Source organism: Phyllobates terribilis, unplaced genomic scaffold (assembly GCF_046119375.1).
Source record: "Phyllobates terribilis strain yellow unplaced genomic scaffold, ASM4611937v1 Scaffold_5__5_contigs__length_657084704, whole genome shotgun sequence".
NCBI lineage: Eukaryota > Metazoa > Chordata > Amphibia > Anura > Dendrobatidae > Phyllobates > Phyllobates terribilis.
The window spans coordinates 180,827,356-180,855,155 of record NW_027362765.1 but is presented as its reverse complement, the minus strand read 5'-3'; the positions used below and the strand labels follow the sequence as shown (position 1 = coordinate 180,855,155).

Sequence of the window (27,800 nt, the reverse complement as noted above, 5' to 3'; positions counted from 1 at the left end):
AGCGTGCGGTGGATGCTGGGTGTGACGCGCGGGGTAACCCTGCCCACAACCCAGCATCCACCACGTCACTGATGTCACACCTCACTTGTCGTGACATCAGCGGAAGGAAGAGCCGGCTGCAGCCAGGGGTCACGTGATGCTTCTGAGCAGACAGTGATAGCGCCACTGACAGGCCAGAAGGACAACGAAAGGTATTTACAAAAACCCTTATCTGAACAGGGTAAATACATTGGGGGACACTTGGGCCATAGTAAAAAGTACTGGACAACTCATTTAATGGGCAAAAAGTTCAATTTTGGTCTCATCTGACCACAGCACCTTTCTTCATACATTTGGGGAGTCTCCCACATCTCTTTTGGCAAACTCAAAACAAGCCTTACAATTTTTGTAAGTAAAGGCTTTTTTCTGCCCACTCTTCCATAAAGGCCACCTCTATGGAGTGTGCGGCTTATTGTGGTCGTGTGGGCAGATACTCCAGTCTCAGCTTGGGAACTGCAGTTTCTTCAGGGTTACCTTTGGTCTCTCTGCTGCCTCTCTGATTAATGCCCTTCTTGTCCGGCCTGAGAGTTTTTGAGACTAACTTCACAACACCAAATGACAGTGGCAATATTAGTGGAATTTGTACAAATATTCCTGTGTCATTTGACATTGTGAAGTTATGAGTCGCATGTGAACTAGTGGTTTTGTTATGAATATGATCACTGCTGACACTATAGTACTGCCCTGTTCCTATGCCAAGCAGTTAGGCTAAGGCCACATTCACACATTCAGTATTTGGTCAGTATTTTCTATCAGTATTTATAAGCCAAAACCAGGAGTGAACAATCAGAGGAAAAGTATAATAGAAACTCGTCACCACTTCTGTATTTATCACCCACTCCTGGTTTTGGCTTACAAATACTGATGTAATACTGACCAAATACTGAACGTGTGAACGTGGCCTTGTAGAGATGTTAGACTAGTAGATTGTGCTCATCTTACAAAAGGGTGGAGGTTATTGGCGCATTATCTGGGACGATCCCAGTCTGGACCAGTTAACCAGAGATACACCTTGTTTACTGGTCATATTTTAATTGTTGGATATTTGGTATTTTAATATAGATTTATTAAAGGTTATATTTTATTTCCCCCCTTTTTTGCTATATCTATTTGAAACTAAGTGGGCACTGGTGAGTATGCCCAGCTACTTGATTCCTGCTATTTGGCTTTGACAAAAATTCATTTGTGAGTTACATGCATTTTTAGTGCGTTTATGCATCAGAAAACTCAGCGTACCTGCAAGAGACATTGTCATATTGTGGATTTGAAACACGCACTACGCTGCGTTAGAAAGAAGCACAGCGGGCAGGAGATTTCTATAGCTCATCCACTTTGCTGGAACTGTAAGACGCCACGTTTTTGACACAGCAAAAATATGCAGCGTCAAATACCACAATCTCATCGTGGGCACACAGCCTTTATAATGTGTAGTCATAAAAAAACAGACATTTCCTTTATTTTTCCACTGATATCGACCGATATCATTGTCAGCCCCGCCCACCAGAGTCTGCCAGTGTCATCCCTGCCCGCCACAGCGCTGGCAAGTGTCGGCCCCGCCCACCACAGAGCTTGGCAAGTGTCGGCCCCGCCCACCACAGAGCTTGGCAAGTGTCGGCCCCGCCCACCAGAGAGCTGTCAAGTGTTGGCCCCGCCCACCACAGAGATAGCAAGTGTCGGCCCCGCCCACCACAGAGCTGGCAAGTGTCGACCCCGCCTACCACAGAGCTGGCACTTGCCAGCCCCTGCCTCCTGCTGAGCCGGCGAGTGTCAGCCCCGCCTCCTGCTGAGCCGACCAGTGTCAGCCCCGCCTCCTGCTGAGCCGGCCAGTGTCAGCCCCGCCTCCTGCTGAGCCGGCCAGTGTCAGCCCCGCCTCCTGCTGAGCCGACCAGTGTCAGCCCCGCCTCCTGCTGAGCCGGCCAGTGTCAGCCCCGCCTCCTGCTGAGCCGACCAGTGTCAGCCCCGCCTCCTGCTGAGCCGACCAGTGTCAGCCCCGCCTCCTGCTGAGCCGGCCAGTGTCAGCCCCGCCTCCTGCTGAGCCGGCCAGTGTCAGCCCCGCCTCCTGCTGAGCCGGCGAGTGTCAGCCCCGCCTCCTGCTGAGCCGGCCAGTGTCAGCCCCGCCTCCTGCTGAGCCGGCGAGTGTCAGCCCCGCCTCCTGCTGAGCCGGCCAGTGTCAGCCCCGCCCGCCCCACGCACTCGTTATACAAATTCAAGCGCAATCACTAGACTTCCTCTAGGAGAAACTACAACTCCCATCATCCACTCCGACACCATTTCCGCATTCCACCACGTCTATTACATCACTTCCGAAAAAAGTGGCGTGACTTTGACAAGTTGAAGTTGTGATTGGCTGACGCCGCTGTCAGTTTACAGAACACACTAATCAGAACGGATGACAGTGGGGTGTACCCGGAAGTGGCACAGGAAAGGCGGAAGTTGAGGCCGGAGGAGAAGGAAGAAGAGAAGGGTCTCCCGGCGGGAGTGAGGAGGCAGATACAAGCAGACCGGTGAGTCCGGGGTGTTAGCTGAGGCCTGCTGCATACAGAGGGGGCGCCGGTGTGTGAGGGAGTGTTACGGACTGCAGGCCTGGCCAGCTGACGCCATAGGAGTGTGTCCTGGGCAGCGGGATAGGAGTGACTGGCTTTACCGGGATTGTGAATAGGAACCGTCCCATAGACCTTATTATTTGTATTATCCGGCGCCACAGCTGGTGTGGGACTACAAGTCCCAGTTTGCACTGCGTTCTCTGAGGTCATGTCTGGTCACTGAAGCAGCAGAAGAGCTATGGGCTGATCCGCATGATTTCCTCCAGGTGATGGCTGCACATTGTGCTGTACTGGCCTGGTGACAGAGGTTGGTATTCTGCCTGGGCAGGAGAGGTCTCACAGGTGCTGGTCCCACTTCTGTGGGGGCCGCTGGGACTTGCTACCTTCTTCCGCCACAACAAGTTAAAACTGATTCTGCCACACAGACCAATATGTCCCAAGACTGACCCCATTTTCATGATCTTTTGGGGTGGACCGTTTTACTTTTATCAACATTCTGCCAGCACTATAGGAGCATGAACTTCCTTCAATTCTTCCCAGTTTTCATTGCACCTACCATTGGCTCTCCTTCCTCTCTTATGCCTGTATGCAGTATGACCAGGCCCCGCCACCACCTCCTGTAATCCATCGTGGCATCTCGGATGCTGGAAACAGATTACATTTCACAGCAAGCTAGACAGAAGGGAGACTCCCGGGAATTCGGAGTGACTTTTTTCAATGGTCAGACAACATAGTGGAGAATAAAGTGACGTGTGATTTTTCTACTTGGCTCACTATGAAATGAGGTCACGCTGCCTGGCGGTGCAGTGACCGTGTAAGGGACCGTATCATGTAGAAATGAGACACTTTGCTTTGTTAATTGCAGGGCGGAGAGGATAGTGTATGCCTCATGGATTCTCCCTCCGGGGGTCTGTCACACCACTCGCTCCCTCAGTCCTGCGCTCAGCATAATGTCGTGAATCGGTTTAGCCTGGTATTTTCCTTTATTACATTTCCTGCAGGACTTTCCTCTCTCGGCAATCCTATAACTGCTTGTTGCCTATGGTATTGTCTGCGCGAGTCGCATATAGTTCCTTCTATACCTGTTCATTCTGGAAGATGCAGGTAAGAAGTTTGATCTGAATAGAGAATCTATACCTACGAATGGCCCTGTTATGTCGGGGTCTCTAATAACGGGTCATGTGATGGACGCTTTGATTAGCACAAAAGCATGTAATATCTCACTTCTACTCGATGCCAACGTCTCTCCGGTCATAGCGACACCACCAGATGACACTTTCTTTAACTGAAATTTACTGATCTGTAAAAGATCCTAAAAGAGGCATAGTTATTAAAATGAAACTTTTTTTATTTTTTTGAGACTGCAGAATTACCTTGAATAGTCAAATACAAACCAAGCTTTAAAAATAAAAACTTACTGGAACCCCATTATTTTTCTGTATGGTTAATTATTGTCCTGTTGGTTTCCTGACTCTTCCAGAGGGGAATGTAGTGTGACTGCTGCAGCGGTGACCGTCCATGGATCGCCTGTACATGCAGGGGCATTTTCTGTCGGCCTGTTGAGTCAGAATCCTGAATATTTTTTAACCCTGTTCACACACTCCATAAAAAATGTCTTTGTCATGCGAAAAATCATCCACATGATGAGTTCATTATACAGAACTATTCCTGATGGTAAGCCTGTAGGTTAGACCCATCAAATGGGGGTCCACAGCTGTAAGCAGACTGTTGGCCTCTGATTTCTGCCATTGACAAATCATTGATGTGTAAACATAGCCCAATGGTCTTCAGAGCTTGGGCTTCCACAGCAATGTGCACTACAGCTAATTAAATCCCCAAAAACATAATTAAGACCCTGAAAGCAAAAATCCGAGGAGCAGTCTCCTTTTCTGCGTCCTTGTAGTGCATGTCCCTAGTCCTGAACTACTTTACCATGGCCTCATATTAAAGACCCTTGGATAAATCTGACCTCAGGTTTCCAATCTTGGGCTCAGTCTTGTAGGTGGTTTCTAGAGGGAGATTGTTGATATTTTTCTACCTGCTTCTTGTTACTGTAATGCTACACCGGTGTGCTGTAAGGAGAACCTTTGAACATGGTTGCATGTGTTGATTGCTGGTCAAGTCTTTTCCATCCGGTGACGTGAGACTTTAATGGATGACTCAGAACCTGGTGGAAAGTCTAACCTCCAGATTTAGATTACTAAGCCCATACAGACTGATGACTGAACAGAATATGACAACTACAGATTTCCTTTTGCTGATCACTTGTGAAATATGGAAGAGAAATCAAAATGAGTGTTTTATTCTTCAGAAATTTAGATTCCCAGGTCTGTTGTGAGGCATGAAGTACAGAGCAGCACTTTGGTGGTAGGACGTGATGCTGGGGGTCCTGTAATAGGACCTGACGCCAGCCTTGTCTGTGGGGGGGGCTCCTGTACTACTGTAGTACGATGTGACGTCTGCTCTGCCGGCAGTCCGAGTCCACTGAAGTGGGATGTGACACCGGCCGTGTCGGGGTTCCTGGGTTAAAGTAGTGGTGGGACGTGATGCCAGCCGTGCTGGGGGGCTCCTGGACCCCTGTGGTGGGATGTGACATCGGCTGTGTCTGTGGGGGAGGGTGTCCTGGGCTGCTGTATTGTGATGTGATGCTTACCAGGAATGCATATCTTTTCTGCTTTTCTGTTTTCTAAGAAATCAAGCCTGCAGACAATTCTGTTGTCTGTAAATGTGCGCTGGGGCTCTGCCTAGTCATTAGGTTCAAGGCTTTCATGTTGACATTTGAGGTTTTCCGTTATAAATAAAGGGGGCCTCTAAAGTAACAAAGACCTTGGCAATCACATCCTAAAATTTCCAACATATAGCAGACATTAGTGGTGACCATGTAATACATAATCAGGGTCTCCTGCTTTGGCTAATTAAGGGGGGATACAAGTGAAGGAACCCCCTGTGATGTCCATATGATTCAATAGTCAAGAACTAGATACAACACTTGAGGGAGATTTAATGCAATTTGTAGTCCTTTTTCTTCCGTATAATACACCACCAAGTACAGTGTTGACCGTAATTTAAGCAACATTTGGGTCTATTATCACTCGTCTTGAGACAATTGTTTGGCTGTACAAGTTTCCCCAGAATAGCAGCCGCCTGAGAAGGCTGATTACAAGATGACGCTTGAGTTATTGTATATCTCCAGTGGAAGGCTCCTATGATGGACCCCAGAAGATCGTGGAGATGTGCTATCATCCTCTCTTGGCATTTGGGAGACATAGATTTTAATATGGCAACAATGGTAGCAGTTTTTTCGATGACTTTCCCTCTTTTTCTCTGTATCGTTACTTGATATTCTGTTTTGTAGACTTATCTAATGAGATTTTTTCGCTATGTGGATGAGCGTTAGGGCGTAACAAATGGTTTAGGCCATGGAAAAAAATTTCTCATAGCTATTAAGGCAAAGAAGTGTTTTCCACACTTGCCAAGTGGCACCACCTTTGTGCTGTGCAGCCATGTACCATGCAGCAGCATTGCGTTCAGCATGTATGACGGTGCTTAGGCCAATTTCTTAATGGCATAATTTAGCAAATAAGGGTGAATCCATAGATTTAATTGCAGAACCTTCTGTGACTGAAAACTCATTCCTTCCAGTCATCTGAACAGGGTATTTTTAGGATTCAAATTCATGGATTTCCTCAAATCCATCTCTTCTCTACAGATAACTAATGGCTCACGATGCAGAAGTGAGCGGCGCTGGATAACGTCACATTTCTGGGCATTTCCTGAGCAAAGGTGGGTCTAATGACCTGAACGGACCCCTCTCATAGATCCTGGGCAGGCTGGAACCTTCAGCCTTAATATTTGTGCAGAAATGTTCCTGAATTACTGTTGTGTGAAACTGTCCATATTAACGGTCCCTAGACTAGGCCATACATGTCAAACTCAGGTCCGTGGGCCAGTTATGGCCCGCAGGGTGGTTATATTTGTCCCGCAACACCAGAAATGACATCCCTATGTGGGGGCCCTTCTCTCTGTATGGAGGACTTTGTGGGGGCCTGTGTTTCTGTATGGAGGACTATGTGAGGGCCCATTATGACTATTTACTTGGAGCTACACCTGGTAAACAGGAGTGAGTTGCAGTCCCAGGCACAGACGTTACAAAATGTACTGGTGAAGTTGATATCCCCTGCAGCTGAGCCTTTTAGGGGAAGGCCATCCTTATCCTGGAAAACCCCTCTTAATTATAGGCTTAAGTAGTACAAGGTCTGCTATTTTTTTTTTAGCCATAGTGACTTGGGTAATTTTGCTTAACTCCACTTCCTTACGGGTAGAGGAAGTAGTGACTGTTTACTGTCCACAGTCCCAGGAAGAAAACTGTGCACGATCAGTGCTCTGACATTGAAACTACATTCCTCTGTGACATAGTGACATAGCTGGACAGTCCCAAGATGTGCTTTATGTACTTGTCTTACACCCAGCCCTGATCTTTTGTCTGTTTCTTTATTGTCTCGAACTCTGGATTTTGTCAGTGTTGTTGTAGTTTGGGGTAAAGGGTTTCCTCAATTGTGTGACACTGGTCTATCTATGGGTGGTGGTCATTTTGGTGAAATGAAAGGGCATGCGGCCCAGACATTGCGGAACAGCCGCCGGCGGCTTCCTCTGGGCGCTATATATATAATAAATACAATTTATTTCTTTAACATGCAGACTTTCCTCATAGAGATTAGGTCTATTGGGAAAGCCCGCATCTGGACCCGCAAGAGAAATTGACATGCTGCAGTCTGGAATGTCGCGCCACATGTCCGTCTCCGTGAGTGATCCGCAAGTGGACATGGGATTTCTAGAAATCATCCACTATGCTGTAACATCTGGACGCTGCGGGTTTAACGCTGCATAAACACGCAGCTTCATACTCACTGCAGCTCTTGATCGTGTGCACATACCCTAAAGATTCACTCCACATAAGGCCAGCTTTTAAAGTTTTTAATGTTCGAGCTCCGCTGCTTAAACCCCCAACCATGGATGTAATCGTATTTGCTGATTCTGAGATGTCCAAATATTAAACACCTTGGAGATGAGCATTTGACGAGCTCCATTTTGAACAATATAGCTGCTGCTCATGCATATTTGATATTGGTATTTATTCATGCCCAGGGCCAGCATCAGCATCTGCTGAATCCAAACAAGTTCTGGGATCCCCCGCACCTGAGGGGACCACTCTACAATTTCTGACCACTGTGGTTCATGTGCGGCAGGGATTTTGCAGGCTCTCTAGTAGGGCTATCTCCAATCACAGTAACTTCTTTGATGCCACTATCAATTGTGATTGTAACATTTAAGAGGATGGAAATGGGGAAAAGTATCCACTCTGATACCCACTGAACTCTAGGCCTGTGTCTGCCATGTTTGTACACCTATCAAGCCCTGCATGTCGTAATTGTAGTGTACTGTACAAGCAATCAATTGATCGCAAGTTGTTTCCAAAGGGAAACAAACTATTTTTTTTTCTAAAAATTCACGATACCCTTTTTACTCTAAAACAAATAAAATCTAAAAAATGAAAAATTATTTGGCATCGCTGCATGCATAACGATGTGAACTAATAAAATATATATCCCTTGCACTAAAAATGGTGGGGATCAAAATTGCAGTATTTTTTTTCTTGCAATTTGAACCCCCACCAAAAAAAAAATCCATTCAAATGATCAGAAAGTCGTATGGACCCCAAAATAGCATTGTTAAAATTTCCGCTTGTGCTGCAAGAGCGTTCCAGCTTTTGAGAGGTGAAGAGGAAGAATCAAATGCAAAGAGAGGCCCACCGTAACTCTATCGCCCAAGGAACCACATAAAACCTCAAGCCGGCCTGGTTTATGTCTATAGGCTTTTTGCAGCGGCTGATGTATAGATGGCATTTTTAAAGCTGAAATGTAGACTCGCACACAGTATCTCTTCTGTCCTTCTGCACAAGAGACAGTTTGGGGTGGGCCGCTTACAGGCTGTAGTCTGGCTGAGAGAGATTTCAAGTAGAGACTCCTGGAAGGTGATAAATATAATAAATTTGGCTCAATAAGAGTCTCATTGATAATTGAGATCTGTCACCAATGTTGGCACTGGGTGGAAAAAGTTGGCACCCTTTTACAGCACTTGGACTAAGCTCTGTTGCAACTGCACCTTCTCTGAATAATGTCCACCTCGGACTTGTGCCAACACTTAGGGTTGTCCACTTGATGGTTTGGTATGACGTATAGAAGTCATAGGGCGAGACACGGTGTGTTGCCATGGTGGAACTATACTTTTACAGGCATTAACAGGATTTTTTTTTTTTTTGTATTCGTTCGTTTGCTAAAATTTTTTTCCAATCCAGAGAAGTCAATTTAGTAAAGTAATGGTTAACAGGACATAGGGAAAAAACAATAGAAAGTGAAAACTGAGCAGTGTTACAGAAAAAGTAGTAACACAAGTGGCTATAATGTTAGTAATGACATCCTGGTGTCCGTATGGAATGTGAAGGCTGCAGCTGATCAGTGCCTGCTGATAGGCTGCAGCGGTCACATCACTTAAACAAGACAGGGGAACATGGCACACAGTGTGGAGGCTCGGTAGCGGGTCTGGCAGGTAAGTATGCCCCCTCCCCGAACTAGGCACATTAGGGACATTAAATAGTTGAAATTGACACCTTGATCAGTGTGGTACATGTTGGAATGGTAAACTTAGGTCATTTTTTTTTTTTGCTGTTGAGTGGAGCATTTGATTTGTTTCTAAATGATTTGGTAGGCAAACGGGGATCGCGTTTCCTAGGTTGAAATTAATTGACATATTACTTTTTTTTTTCCCCTTGAACACAAATGTGGAAAAACACCAAACTGTTTTCTATTAAAATCAGTAAGAAGCTTATTTATAGGGTATTTTTACCCCTTAAAAAAGTAAGAATTATTATTATTTTTTTTTTTTACTAAACCTGTGTGTACGTGCATGTAGCATAGTGTATTAATATACTCGTCTACTGCCACCTTCTCCAGTATCCAGTGCTGTTCTGCTCCTCTTCTGAGTGACCTCATCCCTCTGCAGACTCTCTGGGTCACACTGTGCTCTGTGTGACCCCGAAGTGGCTTTCATAATGTAAGCCTGTGGAACGTTAGAACAAGGCTCATAGGCTTACATTGAAAAAGAGACCCCCGGTTCACACAGTATAGAGTGAGCAGAACAGTGCTGGATGGCGGCAGTAGGTGAGTGTATTAAACCACTCACACTACATGCATATATATACATATTTAGTTTTAAAAAAAATATATAATAATTTTACAGAAATCAAAATGTAATATGTGCCACAAAATTGTATCAACAAAAAGTGCATTTAGGCACTTATTAAATAGTTACTGATCGCAGAAAATGGTGACACAATTGTCACATGGGTATGTGGCAGATTAATTACACTATTGACAATTTTGCTAGTAATCAGAATGCTAGAATAGGTGGCCTTTACAAGCATAATCTGATATGGACTGGTATTTTTCCATACAGGGTCCAATGTGTAATATTGTATTAGGAGCGGTTTATGCATTGCCCTCTGTAATGCTTGGTTGTGGCACTTGGAGATGGATCCTGAATGGATAGAGACAGTTATCAGGTGGATGAGCCCATGGCACAATGACAATGGTTGGATTGAGGAGATAACAATAGCCCTTTGTTTGCTTGATAATCCACAACAAGTCAGCTGGGGGAAGTGAAGGACATTCACCTGTGCCTTGACCTGCTGAACATGTCGCTGTCCGCAAGGAGAAACGTTACCCCTTGGATCCCGGTCAGACGCCTCTCACCCAGCCAAACCAGACCTCACACTTTGCACTGATGAGGGGCAGTACCCCGAAATAATGTCTGCAAATTGAGATTTTGTTTTTTATCCTTAGTCATGTGACAAGGCTCGTTAGTCGATATTAACTTTTAGGATTGCTACTTCCTATGGATGGCACTAGAGGTCTAGTCCTCTTCCTCTTTGAAGAGACAATTTGCATATTTCCCAGAGGAGCATTGCAGCTTAAGTCTCCTCACCTTGACATGTTTAACTTGTCACTTTCCACAAGGCGAAACGTTACCCCTTGGATATCTGCGCCAGAAAATGCATTAGGGTGGGTTCAGAATTTGGTCAGTAATTTACATCAGCTAAAATTGCAAGATTTGAGCTCCAAGGGTTAAAGCTGAGGTCATTGGCCCAGGTGGGTGATGGACCATGTGGCTTCAGAGAGGAAACAATGAGCCGGAAAGCTGAATTTTACATTGAAAAAGGGTAAAATTTGCTTTGACATTCCGAGCATGATGTGTAGAAGCCAATGCAGTGAAGCTTGGTAAAGCCTTGATCAGAAATCAGGGCTGAGTCTCACAGAACTTAAATGGTTCACCAGGACTTTTATAGCCATCATCTATCATTTAGGATAGTTCATCAATATCAGATCAGTAGGGGTCTTACACTCAGGACTCCCACAAATCAGGTGACTGACCGTTGATGGGTGCTGAAGCCAAGCTTCTTTTAAGTGAATAGGAGCTGAGCTGCAGTATCTGGTAATGGTCACTATAGTTTATGTAGCCGTGCCGTCCTGGCTCTGTACACTGCAAACAGCTGATCATTGGGACCTTTAGGTGCAGGACCTCCACCGATCTGACATTGACCTATCCTAACAATGGTAATGAATATAGAAATCCTGGATAATACCTTTAATGTGACCGCATTGTCCTGGTACTGCCAGTTGGTCAACCACAAAACACCCTGTTTTTTTCTTGAATGCAATGCCCACAAATTGCCCTGTGTTGCTCAGCCTTAACATCATCCCAAAATGTGACTGGCTGCAGCTGGACCTTAATGCTACCGCTATGGAATTACATGTTTTCTTGTAATTACTCAGTATTGGAGAAATGAAAGTAAAAACCAAGAGCTACACTTCTATTTTCACACTGATTTTTGGTGAACAGGATGAGCTCATCTAAGGTGGTTACCAGACAGTTAGCCGACTATTATGGTCCCATAGGACACTGGTGCGTTTTTCAGGATTGTAGGAATGACCTTCCTTTGTTGATGATCTCCGCATAGAAAAGCTGTCGGCTCTGGTCACATCCATCCCATCGTTCCAGTTTCTCCCATCCTCAGTTACATGACCTACAATGCTGTAAAAGCATTCTTATTCAGTGAAATGAGGAATGCACCATTTCTGTGCCAGGCTTCCTTCACGTCTCTGCTGTTGGCATCTTTTCTGATGTTAGCAGGATCGTTTCATCAGCTTTTATGTCATGTTTGCTGTTTCCAGCAATGCAGATGCCGGATTCTGGCAGCCATAAAATCCCAGTTTTAGTCACTACTGTGAAGCACTAAAAGCAATATATTTAATAATTCTGTAAAATGTACAGAAATGGCAGTAAAACATAGCATCAATCACCATGTGCTTTTACTAAAGCCATCACTGTGCTTACACCCAATTACCCTCCGGGCTCAGGACCCCATCTACAAGCCAGGACTATCAACTGCAGTGTGTTGGGCAATCACTTGAATGGCTGGCATGTAATAGAAATACCCAACTACTCTCTCCTCGACAAGCGGATTGCTATGGGCTAGAGAAACTAGGCTAAGCCAATCACCATGTCTTCCTCTACGTAAAGGAGATGTCCTCACTTTACATTGGGCTACAATGTATTATTCAGGTTATGTGGTACAGGCTTATTTTACTGTCCCACTGAGTTTGGGAGCAGAAATCACGAGCTTCAGGATATACGTATACAAGGCAAAAGGGAGAATGTACATTAGCACACGTATGATTAGCTTTGTGTGTAGTGAGCATGAATCACGGAGGAGAAATTGACAATGGATGTCACAAAAGTGTGGGCTAGGTTCACCAGATCCTATAGTATCTTACAGTCACAACTTCCGACCTAGGGGTGTGAGCACACGTATTTTTCAGGTAGAAAGCCGCCTGAGGTTAAGTGCACACGATGCGTTTTTGCAGCGGTTTTTCTGCAAAAACGCTTGTTAATAGGTCTGCCAGCTATAGCAATGCTAATCCTGATGTTCTGTGCACAATTTCCGCTCAGGATTAGCATTGCGGAAAAAAACGCAGCATGACCATTATGCCAAGTGTTTCCGGAGCATTTCCTGCCCATTGACTTTAATTGAAATGCAGAAAATCCGCAAGTATAACATCTATACTTGTGGATTTGCTGCGTTTCAAATAAAGTCAATGAGCGGGAAATGCTCTGGAAATGCGGTGTGGGTAGCACCTGGGTCGGGAGAGGAGGACTACTGCTCCTCTCATCCAACCGCCGCTCCCGCTGATAACAGCGAGAGCGGCGCTGCTGAGGGGAGCAGTAGTTCTCCTCAGCAGAGCCGGATAGCACCCGCAGTTATAAAAAAAACTTTATACTCACCTGTCTGGCAGCCCCCGGTGTCCACCTTGTCCCTGGCAGCCAGTGGTATACTGCTGGGAGCGCGCTCGTTCCCAGCAGTCTTTCACAGGCAGGACCTGCGGTGACGTGACCGATCAGCTGATGCTCACGTGACCTCACCCTGGGAACATTCGCAAGAATGTTGCCAGGGTGGGAAACTCAGGAGCTGATCAACACCAGTGTCCTCACTCCTGCACAGCAATGTATACTGACAGGAGTGATTTTACACATATACAGTATACATTGCTGTCTTCTACAGCAGTGACATCAGTGATTGCTGATGTCACTACTGTAGAAGTGACCAGGATCGTCATGGGACAATCGTTGGCGGTACGTGGACTGCGTAGTTGACTGCAGACAGGTGAAGGATATGGTGGGTTTTTTTTTTGTTTTCTTTTTTTTTTTACTTTTTTTTTCAGAAGATCGAGGGCTTTGTGGATCCAGTACAATAGAAACCTTTTTTTAAAATCCGTGTGTTTTTTTATTTCATTAAAATACTTTATTTTGGTCGTGTCTTTTTTATTGAAAAAGCGGTGACCATTTTACTACGCGGTTAGTAATGGGGGTGTCTTGGAGATGCCCTCATTACTAACCTGGGCTGACATGAACCTCAACCCCATTACCCCACTCTCAACTTCTACAGGGCAGTGGAAAGAGCGGAGGCTAAGCACCAGACTTGGCGCAACTTATGGATGCGCCATTTCTAGGACTGCTGAGGGGTGATATTATTAGCCGCGGAGGGGGCTAGTATCCATGGCCCCTTCCCTGGCTATTAATATCAGCCTGCAGCTGTCTAGTTTAGTCTTTGCTGGTTAGATTTTATAGGGGGACCTTACGTTAACTTTTTTCTGGGGTCGCCCTGTAATCTAGCCAGTAAAGGCTAAGAAAATATCAGCCCCCAGCGATCGGCTTTCCCTCTTCTGGTTATAAAAATTACGCTGGAGCCCACGCCTTTTTTTTTTTTTTCTCTTCTAAATTTTAGGCTCTGAGCCCATGATCCGGACGTGGCAGCTCTTTGGACGCATATTTTCTACTGCGTCCAAATCGTTGCATTCTATTGAACGCAGGTAAATCCACATGTGTTCACTGAACAATGTGTATTTACCGTATTCAATACATTCTATTGTTCAAATTTATGTTGCGGAGACTAGCGATTCCGGAAGAGAATTTGACATGCTGCGGTCCTGAAAGATGTGCCGCATGTCAGTGTCCACTGGTGATCCGCAGCCTCATATATGCACGCATAGTGAACATGGAATTTCTAGAGATCCCATCCACTATGCTGTAACACCTGGATGCTGCGGGTTTGACGCTGTAGAAACACACAGCGTTAAACCTGCAGCGGCTCCTGATCGTGGCCACGTACCCAAACTCACCTGCAGCATGTCGGTTTCTGTAGCAGACACGCTAGTCTCCGCTGCAGATTTTGACCGATTTGAAGTGTCATTATATGCGGTGGATTCACATGTACCGACAACAAAAGTGCGGCATTAGAACACCCCGTTTTGGACGCTGCAAAAATACGCTGTGGCCAGAGCTGCTTGTTGCTGATCGGGGGGATGTAGCTGCTAATGAACCAGCATTGAGCTGTTAATAATGGCCAGGGTCCATGTTTGCATAATGGCACCTTCCTAGGCTAAAAATACCAGCTCACAGCTGCTGCATAAATTACATGAATAGAGATGCTAATGAAGATTGGGTGAATGGGATTAGCTGACACCTAGCTCTTTTGTTTGTTGATGACAAGGTGTTAATCAGACCCTTTCATTACCAAACCTAATTAAACTAAAGAGTTAAATAAACAGACACAGAGCAAACACTTTATTTGAAATACAACAGACACATTCTTTAATCATTTAAATTAACCAATATACTCATCGCGGTTCTGAAGGTAATCCAAGGGTTTAAGCAATGTCCCACCAAATAACTTTATTTAGCTCCAAAAAGCATTCATTGGTTTACAAAAACGCTTCAAAAACCGCATGCAAAAAACGCCCAGCGTTTTTCCTGCCAAGGAGATGCAGAAACACTCAGGAAATTTCTGCTTCAAATCCTGATCATGCGCACACAGCCTGAAAAAAGCTTAATAAATGCTACAAAAAATTTATATGGCCATGCAAAGGTTCAGACAATTTGCTGTTCATGTGTTCAGGTCTTTGAAAACATGAAACTGTTAAGACGTGAGCATTCTTCTTTGGTTTGGAACTACTTGACAAGTTTAAAAGAGAAAAAAGTTGCTAATACAGCAGAAGAGGAGTAACGAAAAACTTCTTCAGGAAAAACATGGCCAGCGACTTCTCAACGTCTCTTGCTTGCAATACATCTTAAACGTTGTGTGCACATTCTCTTATTGTAAGTTTCCAGACGCCAAGCCTAGGCTTGCATGTCTGCTTGTTCAGGTCGGGGACCCACGGTTGGGTTGGCTGTTGCGGCATAGCAACAGTTTTGTGTCTCTAGCCCAATGTAGACTGTGTTCCTGAGCTACATAGTGTTTGGAGGAAAGTAGAAAAATGTTTGTCTTGTGTATAATGTTTAACCAAAGTGATGACATTTATGCTGTTGTTACTTGGGGAAGCTTTTTTTCCATATTGTGAACATTGGTTGTCTAAAAGTGAATGCAGGTCTCCAAGGAACCCTCGAGATAAGTTATGAATCTGGCACAACATGGTGAACCTGTTAACCCGGGGGTGTTGATTGGTTTTGTTTAGTATGTTTGTAACTAAAGAATTTTCATTACATTTTTTTTCTCTTTTTTTTTTTTTTTTCTTTTAGGGCCCTACGTGCCTTTACCAAGACTGTCATCAATCTGAGTGGCACCCTCACCCCCTGTGCCTTCATCGCTGGCTCCTCGCTTCTGTTTTGTGAAAACCCAGGGAAATGGCCGGTCGAGGCGGAAGCGCTCGACCAAACGGGCCGGCTGCCGGCAATAAAATCTGCCAGTTCAAACTGGTTTTATTAGGGGAGTCTGCGGTGGGGAAGTCTAGTCTTGTCCTGCGTTTTGTCAAGGGCCAGTTCCATGAATACCAAGAGAGCACTATTGGAGGTTAGTTAATCTGTAACCCTGTCGTGTCTTACACGTTGTATTAATAATTAAGTACAGTAAGTGGACTTTCATCACATTCTGCTGCTACTTGTTAATGCTACTAGGCCCACTCTGAATGCTGTACTCAGTTTTTCATAAGGAGTGACCCCCTGCTCATTGCTGCTCGGATTGTTTTTTTTTTTTTTTTTCATTTGAGGAGGTTGTTCAGAGAAAATGTTTTCACCGGTCCATAGATCAGTGGGGGTCCAACAGCTGAGACCCCCACCAATGGGCAGAACAGGGCTCTTTTATCCCTGTTATAATGGAGACACAGTGTGCATGCCTGATCGCTACTACACTCGTTCCATTTAGGGCAGCCCAAAAAAGCCAGGCATTTAGGGCAGTCCTTTGGAGAATGAATGGAGCGGCTGTCAGCTCACGCCTATGTATAGATAACTACTTTTCGCTGGATAACCCCTTAACACAAGGTACAGTACAGACCAAAAGTTTGGACACACCTTTTCATTTAAAGATTTTTCTGTATTTTCATGACTATGAAAATTGTACATTCACACTGAAGGCATCAAAACTATGAATTAACACATGTGGAATTATGTTCTTAACAAAAAAGTGTGAAACAACTGATATGTCTTATATTCTAGGTTCTTCAAAGTAGCCACCTTTTGCTTTGATGACTGCTTTGCACACTCTTGGCATTCTCTTGATGAGCTTCAAGAGGTAGTCACCGGAAATGGTCTTCCAACAATCTTGAAGGAGTTCCCAGAGATGCTTAGCACTTGTTGGCCCTTTTGCCTTCACTCTGCGGTCCAGCTCACCCCAAACCATCTCAATTGGGTTCAGGTCTGGTGACTGTGGAGGCCAGGTCATCTGGCGTAGCACCCCATCACTCTCCCTCTTGGTCAAATAGCCATTACACAGCCTGGAGGTGTGTTTGGGGTCATTGTCCTGTTAAAAAATAAATGATGGTCCAACTAAACGCAAACCGGATGGAATAGCATGCCGCTGCAAGATGCTGTGGTAGCCATGCTGGTTCAGTATGCCTTCAATTTTGAATAAATCCCCAACAGTGTCACCAGCAAAGCACCCCCACACCATCACACCTCCTCCTCCTTGCTTCACATTGGGAAACCAGGCATGTAGAGTCCATCCGTTCACCTTTTCTGCGTCGCACAAAGACACGGTGGTTGGAACCAAAGATCTCAAATTTGGACTCCTCAGACCAAAGCACAGATTTCCACTGGTCTAATGTCCATTCCTTGTGTTCTTTAGCTCAAACAAGTCTCTTCTGCTTGTTGTCTGTCCTTAGCAGTGGTTTCCTAGCAGCTATTTTACCATGAAGGCCTGCTGCACAAAGTGTCCTCTTAACAGTTGTTGAAGAGATGTGTCTGCTGCTAGAACTCTGTGTGTCATAGACCTGGTCTCTAATCTGAGCTGCTGTTAACCTGCGATTTCTGAGGCTGGTGACTCGGATAAACTTATTCTCAGAAGCAGAGGTGACTCTTGGTCTTCCTTTCCTGGGGCGGTCCTCATGTGAGCCAGTTTGTTTGTAGCGCTTGATGGGTTTTTGCAACTGCACTTGGGGACACTTTCAAAGTTTTCCCACTTTTTCGGACTGACTGACCTTCATTTCTTAAAGTAATGATGGCCACTCGTTTTTCTTTACTTAGCTGCTTTTTTCTTGCCATAATACAAATTCTAACAGTCTATTCGGTAGGACTATCAGCTGTGTATCCACCAGACTTCTGCACAACACAACTGATGGTCCCAACCCCATTTATAAGGCAAGAAATCCCACTTATTAAACCTGACAGGGCACACCTGTGAAGTGAAAACCATTTCCGGTGACTACCTCTTGAAACTCATCAAGAGAATGCCAAGAGTGTGCAAAGCAGTCATCAAAGCAAAAGGTGGCTACTTTGAAGAACCTAGAATATAAGACCTATTTTCAGTTGTTTTCACACTTTTTTGTTAAGTATATAATTCCACATGTGTTAATTCATAGATTTGATGCCTTCAGTGTGAATGTACAATTTTCATAGTCATGAAAATACAGAAAAATCTTTAAGGCTGGGTGCCCACGTAGCGTTTTTCAAGCGTTTATGCTGCGGAATTTCCGCAGCGTAAACGCTTGTTAAACGCTAGGTAATCCGCACCCCATGGTCCCCAAGGGGATTCCGCATGTTCTATGCACATGCTGCGGATTTTTCCGCAGCGTTTATGCTGCGTACAAAAATCCGCAGCATGTCATTTAATTTTACTTTAGCGCAGCGGAACTCCCGCCATTGACTTACATAGAAACCGCGACTGTACATTTCTACAAGCGGCTTCTATGTGCGGATGGTACACAGTTCTGGAGGAGAGGAGACTCTCATCCAGACCTGGGTACCATTGTACCTGTAAAAAAAGAATAAAATAACAAAGTTATATTCACCTGTCCGGCGTCTTCTCTCTGAATGCCGGCATCGCTTGAGGACCTGCGGTGACGTCAGTCATGTGACCGCAGGCCCTTCACCGCTCTGTCTCGCGATATGCCGGCAGCCAGGAACCAGACAGGAACGAGCGCTGCAGCCACGCCGGGGCCTCGGGGGTGAGTATAGCTTTATTTGTTTTAATTTTTACGGTTCACACTGTATAAATCCATGCTGTTTGCATGGATTTATATAGTGTGACCTAGTTGTCAAGCACTTTCCAAGTGATGCTATCGCCTGGAAAGCGCTTGTCAATCTGCATGCGGAAACGCATGTGGATCCGCATGTATTCTGCAGGAAAAATGCATGCACAATCGGCATGCGTTTTTTCTGCCAGGGAGATGCAGATATGCTACAGAAATTTTCTGCTTCATTTCTGCATCGTGGGCACATAGCCTAAATGAGAAGGTGTCCAAACTTTTGGTCTGTACTGTATATCAGTTGGTGACAGCTTAGGTGTCTGGGCTAAATAACCAGGCACAGTCGTATAAGTATCACATTCACTTTAGTGGTAATGAATATTTGGACAAGGATTTCTCTCTACAAGAAATATTTTGGCCCAACTTTAAAGCGTTGCACTAGGAACTCCTGCGTGAGCCCTTTGAATGGAGACCTGTCCTAGGGTGTACTGACTATACCAGTAGAAGGCTGTTTAAGTAGGCCAAACATACTAGATGACTGTCAGCCGAACAATGCTTCTGCCGACTCTCTCATATACAGGGGCTCTCATTTCTCCAAGCACTCCTGTGTTTTCCATGATAGAAAGCTACTGACTTATCTCAGGAAGAACAATGTGATTGGAAGTCTGAAATCGGACATGGGCGATCAACATCTCTCCCAACTATGTCGACCGGTGCCCCCATACAAATCAGACCGTTGGCCAAACATGTCAATATTGGCGGATTCAGTCGGCTTAAGTCTCTTGTGTATAATAATCATCTTTATTTTTATATAGTGCTATCATATTCCGCAGCGCTTTACATACATTATCATCAATGTCCCTATTGGGGCTCACAATCTAATTCCCTATTAGTATGTCTCTGGAGTATGGGAGGAAACACATGCAAACACGGGGAGAACATACGAACTTCTTGTAGATGATGTTCTGGGTGGGATTTGAACCCAGGACTCCAGTGCTGCAAGACTGCAGTGCTACCCACTGAGCCACCGTGTGTATGGGTGCCCTTAGGTCCCCTTATCTCATTGCACATTAAGACCGGTGCTTTCATGTAGCATCCAGCTTCACTGATTATGAATGTAGTGAGTTAAACGTCTGTTCCCTATTTTCTCAGATCTACTTTGGGATATACAAATCACTTGGATCTTTCATCCCCAGATAATACAGCGAGGGCCGCAATTATAAGCACATTAAATTTACACATGAACAATTAGCTTTCAGCGGCGGTGGAGAATTACTCTGTATTCGGCAGCGTAGTGGCGGCCTTGTGATGGTATTAAATATGTATGATGGGGGGATCCTCTCAGGCCCCCTCCTGCTTGCATGTTGGAGAATTCCTCCATTCCTATGGACTTGGCGGCAGGAAATGCTCCTTGCAGAGTAAGACGGGAAGGGAGAGTCAGCAGGTTTTCAGTCAATCTTGTTGTGTCAGCTGATTAGTTTAGTAGTACATATCAGTGCCAGGTCGCATCACTTTAACCCTTGCTGTGCCAGATCCTCAAGGATCTGAGATTCTTGTTGAAGGCACTTGGACTCCAAGCTTAAGGTTTAAAGTTACAACTACTGAGGGTCCATTTGATCTTTTAATCTTTCTTCACTTTTTATTTTAAACACATTAAACCTTTCTCACAGCAGTCTTTTTTTTTTTTTTTTTTTAAATTTCATTCAAATTTTTTTTTTCTGCACCTTCTTCCAAGAGCCTTCAATTTATTGGGGAAAAAATTCCAACTGGAGTGGAATGGTGAGGAAAAAAAAAAAAAATTCCAGCATTTTTTTTTGCGGGGGGGTTTTGTTTGTGTGCTAAAAATGACCCAGCAACATGATTCTCCAGGTCATTCTGATTATGGCAATGCTAAACTTGTTCTTGAGCCTGCACCCGACGCAGGACTTACTATTACATCTTATATCAGGAATGTGATATTTCGGCATTTGACCATACAGAAAGTTTAATACATGCAAACCTCTACATTGTGAGCCCTTGTGGGCAGGGTCCTCTCCTCCTGTACCAGTCGGTGACTTGTTTTTGTTCAAACTATTGTACTTGTTGTTCGCGATGTATACCCCTTTTTCACATGTAAAGCGCAATGGAATTAATGGCATAATGAAATATTATTATTAAACCTAATAAGGAATTTCACAAAATTTGAAAGAAGTCTGAATATAGCATTTTATTATTTTGTGAACTTTTACAAGTGAGTTTTATGTACTGCCTAATAATCCAGCGCACCTCTGTTCCATTCATTCTCAATGGGAGCAGCGTACTCTGCTTTTTCCTGCAGTCCCATTAAGAGTGAACAGAGCGGAGGAGTGCATGCTCTTCAGAGCCCCATTCTCGGGATTGCTAGGAGTCCTAGCAGTAGGACCCCCAGTGATCAGGACTTTATCCCCAATTCTATGGATAGGAGATAACTTCACTTCTTAGTACAAATCCATTAAGTATGTAACATGAAAAAACCCACAATAAGTAGAAACTGAGCGACAGCTCGAGCATTTCATAGCTGGGAGAAAGTCTGGCCATTGGGAGTAGTAGTGCATTTTAGACTAAGGGAGAAGCGCGGAGAGATCTTGGAGATGGCAATTTGATTAGTATTAGAAGGTAGAGGAGATGGATACATCTTACAGTTTAGGTAGCAGAGAGGTTTTGTAGGATTTTCATTCTGCACGGTGTTAGGAGCTGGTTGACTTCTCTATAAAATTATACTGTGTGCTCCCTTGTGTGCTTAATTCTTGTCCCCTGAAGTAACACTGTGCTTTTATGTCTTCAGCTGCTTTCCTTACACAGACAGTATGCCTGGATGACACAACAGTGAAATTTGAGATTTGGGACACAGCCGGGCAGGAGAGGTACCACAGCTTGGCCCCCATGTACTACAGAGGAGCCCAGGCAGCCATTGTGGTCTACGATATCACCAACACAGTATGTATTACATGTCCTGATAATATATTGGAATAAAGCAGGGATGGAAAAATCCCTTGTGATCAAGTACTTTTAGCCTCCGAAAGTAACTTGTCCACCCCTGGAGTTGTCAGATGTGAACCATGTTTGGTTTCTGTTAAATAAGAATAAAGCCCTAAACCCATTGATTATAGCCAGAGATCCAAGGTACAGATGGGCTTGTAAATCCCAGAGTTGGCTGCCCATTTGTCTAACATGTATGGGATCCTGGTCTGGTACGCTCACCTGCCACTGTTCTATTCTGGCATAAAATATATAAGCAGTATAACCAAGCGGTTTTTCATCCCTTGAAATGTTTTATTGAACTCTTAGTGGCAGTAGATGGGCAAGTTTGTTCCTTTACAGCAATCTACCTAGGTCACTTGCCGGTCTCTGTGTCCAGGCCTCCAGTAATGACTTTTTGACGTGTGACCTAAGGGGTGTCCGCTGCAGCCAATCGCTGCCTATGACAGACACCACTGAGGTCACATGTTAGGGCTGAATCCTCATCACTGGCGGCCTGGTCACCGATCCTGGTGGTGGACAGAGAAAAGAATGAAATATCAAAATGGGCTGTAGGGATTAACGCTCTCCGGTAGCCGCTTGGAACATGAAGCCACAGGGTTTTTATCTCCAGAAACGGAATGACTATTTCCACTGGTTGCACAGTACCAAAAACAAAACCATAAACATAATATCCCTGGTCTTGTCCAGGCCCTAATTAAACAATACAGACCCGAGCTACTTATTCATGGCTGAGCTAGTCTCAGTTCAGTCACACAAAATGGCTATCATCCATAGCAACCAGTGATACTTGCAGCTTGGTGCACACATCCTATGCGGTCTCCTCCCAGAGAGATTCTGGCTTCTCTCTCCAGCTCCAACACAACCCAATCTGCTCAGCTTCCCCAGCTGACTCTGAGACAGCCCAGCTGCCTTTAAAAGTAGGATCTGCAAAGCCTGGACTGGCGATATGGGAGAAACCATTCCCACCCAAGCTCTTCTGGTCGCTTCTAAAACTCGAACACATCCAGTCCCAATAAAACCTCTCAGCAATCTACTATTGCTGTAGACTTCATCTCTGGGATTTGCATCACTGAGGCTAACCACCTCAGGGGCACATTTCCCATACAGGACTTTACCTCCTGCTTTCTTACAGGGCAGATAAGAAAAAAAATCATGAATAATGAACCCAGGTAATGGCCCGGGATCATTAAAGAACATTAAGCAGTTTGATATTTTACGGTTTTAGTCAAACATTTCAAGCGGCCAGACAGCCCCTTTTTAATAAGGAGGGGTATTTGGCTAGAAAATGAGGATGGCTGCTGTCTGATGCCACTGTACATCACCACATTACTGTGCTATTATCTACCGGCAGCTTATAGGAGAGAATATCAGTAGGTCTTTGTAGACTTAGAAGGGTAGCATAGTGGACTTGTGGAGAAATGTGCACCTAGTGTCCAGTTACTGTGGATTGTTATTTATGCAATGAAGCTAATCAGATTTCTCCTCCCTTAGGAAACGTTCACCAGAGCAAAAAATTGGGTGAAGGAACTTCAGAGACAGGCAAGCCCAAATATTGTAATCGCCTTGTCTGGAAATAAGGCCGACCTTTCCAGTAAAAGAGCAGTTGACTTCCAGGTGAGCATATTACACAAGGGTAACATGACTCAAGGGTAAAACCCAGAAATCGTTCAGCCTGTATTCACTCTTACTGTTCATCTGCAGGAAGCACAAGCGTATGCCGACGACAACAGTTTGCTCTTCATGGAGACCTCCGCGAAAACCGCAATGAATGTGAATGAAATCTTTATGGCCATAGGTATGGGTCTGCCACTTCTCATTACGCATCCTTCATCTTCATCGCCCATACAGCTCATGTCTAGCTTCATTCTTTGCCCTGTAGATTTGTTCAAATCAGTAAGTGTTACATGTGAGCCATGTAACCCATGTGTAAGGGGAGCCGTGTGCACCTCCATCATTTTGGAGCTTTATTCATGCCAAGAACAGTTTGCAGCATTAAAGAGGTATCAACTTTGGGGCCAATTATTATTTTTTTTTTTTTTATAAATAGATATATCTATTTTTTTTTCCTTCAATGCATGTATCTGGGGCTAAAATGTAATTTTTCCAATTCGGTTTTATTTAAAAATTTGCACAGTTTGGCTTTTACAGCCTCTTTGTTTCACTATACCTTTGATGTGGCGCGTGGTCATAAATCAGCCGAGAGGGCTCCATAAAAGACATAGAAGCTTTGATTCAACTGCCAGAAAGAACTTACTGACAGATTTTTAGTTAACTCATTCTGCAATCAGCAATAGATGGTGGAACACAGGTCATAAAAAGAAAATCGTGCAAAATTGTTAATGAAACCCAATTACAAAAGTGACTTTTTTTTTAGCAAAAAAAGATGCGTTTTTTAAGCGGCAGAAACGCTTAAAAAACGCATGGTAGAAGGCCTGCCATGTCCCCAATTATAATCCACATGTGCTGTGCACATGCTGCGGAAATTTCCGCTGCGGATTATCATTGCGGAAAAAAACGCAGCACTACCAATTATTTTGCGGAAGCGCTGCGTTTTCGCCGCCATTGACTTGCATTAGAACGCATGTATTCCGCTTCACTGTATATGTAGATGCGCAATCCATGCGTTCTAATGTGCGGATGGTACCCAGGTCTAGAGGAGAGGAGACTCTGACCCAGGTACCATAGAAACTGTAAAAAATAAATAAATAAATATATACTTCTGGCGGCCCCCGCTGCACTCCTCCTCTCATGCCGGCAGTTCGCGATGGACTGAAGGACCTGCGCTGACGTCGTAGTGTTTGCATGGATTTATATAGTGTGACCAAGTTGTCAAGCACTTTCCAAGTGATGCTAAAATCGCTTGGAAAGCGCTTGACAACCCGCATGCGAAAATGCATGTGAAGAACGCTTCACTTCCACATGTCCCTGGCAGGAAAAACGCATGTACAATCCGCATGTACAATCCGCATGTACAATCCGCATGCGTTTTTTCTGCCAGGGAGATGCAGAAACGCTCAGGAAAAATCCGGAGCATTTCTGCATCATGGGCTCATAGCCTAAAGGTGGACAACCTTTTAATATAGTTGGCAACAAGTTCCCTTTAACAAAAGCAGCTTTTTTTTTTTCCTTCTTCACATACTAGGAAGTGGAGAGAGCTCTACAGGTGAAATGTAGTATTGCACATTATGATCCAAGTGAATTATCCATGAAATACATGGATTAGTGAGACCTGCTTTTTTTTACCATTTAGGAGACATAGCTATGCTCTTTTGTAGAGGTACAAAACCTGGATCAGAGCATATACTGTGTTATTGGGAGCTACAAAAAAAATGGTACCTAGAGTGCATTGTTTAGTCTTGTCAATACAACATTCAATTCATGCTGTAAATTTATTTTCTTATTTAATTATTTGCAGCCAAGAAACTGCCGAAGAATGAGCCACAAAGTGCACAAGGCGCCCCTGGAAGAAATAGGGGAGTGGACCTTCAAGAAAATACCCCACCTGCAAGGAGCCAGTGCTGCAGCAACTGAGTTGCGTATCAGTTTCCACCACCGTGTACTTCCTCATCGCTCATCACCTGGTGTTGGGCAGAGAGGAACCAAAAACATAGAGATTTACAATTTAAAAAAATGTCAAAATAAAGAAAAAAATAAAAAATTACCATCAATAAAACCAACAAAGATGAGACTGGAAATCCACATTAAGCCTAATCAGTTCTAAGGCCCCTGCAGAATTAGTATGACCACCCTGGTTCTGGAGGGGCTAAGATGGGCGCTGTGACTTGTATTTTATCACCTACACCACCACTCCAGCTTCTGATTGATCAGCGTCCTGACGGATATCTCATTCCACCTGCACTTTTTTTTTCCTTGTATAAATACTAATTCAATTTTTAAGTCTTAAGTCACTTTTAATATATATATTATAAATAAAAATGTACTATGATCTGATTAACCTACTCCGATTTCCCTCCTCTTACCCCTCCTCGGGGCGGCTGTGAGAAGGAAAGGGGAAACTCTGGGGAAGTGTGTGACTCTTCTAATCAACTTCTGATGAGCTCCTTGTTCATGAAATCATTCTTAAGCCGTATATTGTAAGGACAGAACGCTGTGTACATTGACATGCATATATGTATGGAGTGTATATGAATATATATATATATTTTTCTTTCTTAAAATGTTTAATCCCCTTAATACTGGATGCCTTTCTTAAATTATGTTAATCTAAAGGCCTTTGTAAAATAAAGTGGGATGGATCCTACTGGAATGGGATGACAGAGGGAGAGTTACTTCAGCCCCTTCCATTACTTTTTATAATGTGGTTTGCTCATATTCCTTTCTTATGCGGCTGAATAGGATCAGATTGAACCTAAAATGACCACATATTAGTAAACTGGAGTAAGGGCGTTCTCACTAGTAGAGACTGAGGCAGGTGTGTATCGGGGTCCGTGTATGGACCGCAGTGCCCGGAATGACCGTGGGTCTCCCAACCTGAACTGAGGCTGTACATTCTAGTGGAAAGACTCTTGGGTTCTCTGGTATTGTCCATATGCGGACTGTGTAATATGCATGTCTGAACCTGGCCTCAATCTAGTATCTTCTATTCTTTTTGCCTGTTACTGCTACCCCTAGACAAAGTGGAAAAAAAAAAAAATGGCAAATGTGAACAGTGCCTGAAAGAAATAGCCAAACGATTTTTTTTTTCTTTAATTCCCTCCTACAGTTAGATAAATGTCCATGCTGTTGTGGCAGCCATTTTTTTGCAAAATTATCCGCTTCAATTTTTTTTTTTTGTATGTGTTTCTCAGTTTATGTAATTACATGACAAGGGCATGGAAATGTTATCTACGGCAAAGACAAATGGCAACCAAGTTTGGCTGTCCAATTTTCCAATTTTTACTAATATGTGACCATTTTTGTATTATGAGGGTGGGGAATACTTTTTTGGATACACTGTTAAATGGCCTAAACTACTCACTAGCAGACTACTCTCTCACTTTTGGGAGGTTTTACAATTTAATGTGAGTATACATGTATTTTTCCACTATATCATGTTCTTCTAGATTATCAAAATGTAAAGACATCTTTTAAAAAAAAAAAAATGTTGCCATGTTTCCTTGCTGTAATCTTATCCCTGTCAAAGAGGAAATACTTTTTAGAAGGTGTAAGGCTGTATGGACGGAGCGCCTTACCTTACATAGTAATTCACATGTGCTCCAGTCCCGCAGACGGATTTTTAGGGAGCGAAGGTGCGCTGTACATAACATGGATATTTAGCCGAGGTTTGTGATACGTGTCGCACAGCACTGTTAAGGGTTCATTCTATACAGCCCCACTTAAAGGGGATTTCTCTTTTTAAATGACTTTAGTGAATCCTATTTAAAAAAATAAATAAATAAATAATGGGACTACATATCAGAAAGTGGATTGTTTCTGTACCGATTGGCCCAAGTGGTTTAATTCATGTGGGAACGATTTGCACAATGGCAGGGAGATGTCCCGCTTGGGTCAGACAAGTCTGTTAATATAATGCACTATAGAGAAATCACATGATATTGCCCTGCACTGATCACTAAGACAATGACTCAGGGATGGCCCACCAATGTCCGATTTAGGGTCACCCATTCAATTTGTAATGTAACCTTTTTGTTGGGGTGGGAGGGGAAGCTGTGAAACATATTTGTTAAAGTAAGGCGACCTGAGGGGTGGGGGTCTTTTATTTCTCTCAGCCCAGTCACTTGACCAAATATCAGTTATGAGTATTGAGGGGATGGGAACTTCTATTTCTTTTTCTTTTCTGTATTTTGTATTGTATGTTCTCTGCAATATGTACTCGATCAGTATATCTTGATAATACAGTACATACCAAACATATACTTGGTTTCTTCCTTTTCTGTATTTAAAGAGTTAGTCTCAATAATAATTCATATAGTAAAGAACTAAGAATTTGGGATTTGCTAAACTGTATAACATATGGACTGTCATGAGTGCATGAAGCCGGTAATGGACCAGTCATTCATGTGTCTTACATCACTTGTGTATGATACATCACTGTTGTGTATGATTATGATTAGGGCTGTTATATCTGTGTTTAAAGGGGTGTTCATCCACTTAGTGAGAAACTTTGTGACTTTCTTGTCACAGAGCACCT

General features: G+C 43.9%; 1 protein-coding gene across 3 annotated transcripts; it reads left to right on the top strand.

Annotated features, from left to right (window-relative positions):
* The first annotated feature begins 2,388 nt into the window (after nt 1-2,388).
* Nucleotides 2,389-27,523, top strand: LOC141272640 (ras-related protein Rab-5C). 3 transcript variants are annotated; one of them, XM_073683556.1, is made up of 6 exons: nt 2,389-2,543; nt 15,771-16,041; nt 21,453-21,604; nt 23,141-23,263; nt 23,351-23,444; nt 25,065-27,523. In XM_073683556.1, exons 2-6 carry the CDS (start codon nt 15,876-15,878, stop codon nt 25,178-25,180), a joined length of 651 nt encoding a protein of 216 aa, XP_073539657.1. In that variant the 5' UTR covers nt 2,389-2,543; nt 15,771-15,875; the 3' UTR covers nt 25,181-27,523. The 3 variants fall into 3 exon arrangements, with proteins under 3 accessions (XP_073539657.1, XP_073539660.1, XP_073539659.1); XM_073683559.1 differs by lacking the exon at nt 2,389-2,543 and adding an exon at nt 2,867-2,889; XM_073683558.1 differs by lacking the exon at nt 2,389-2,543 and adding an exon at nt 15,570-15,665.
* The last annotated feature ends 277 nt before the right edge of the window (nt 27,524-27,800 follow it).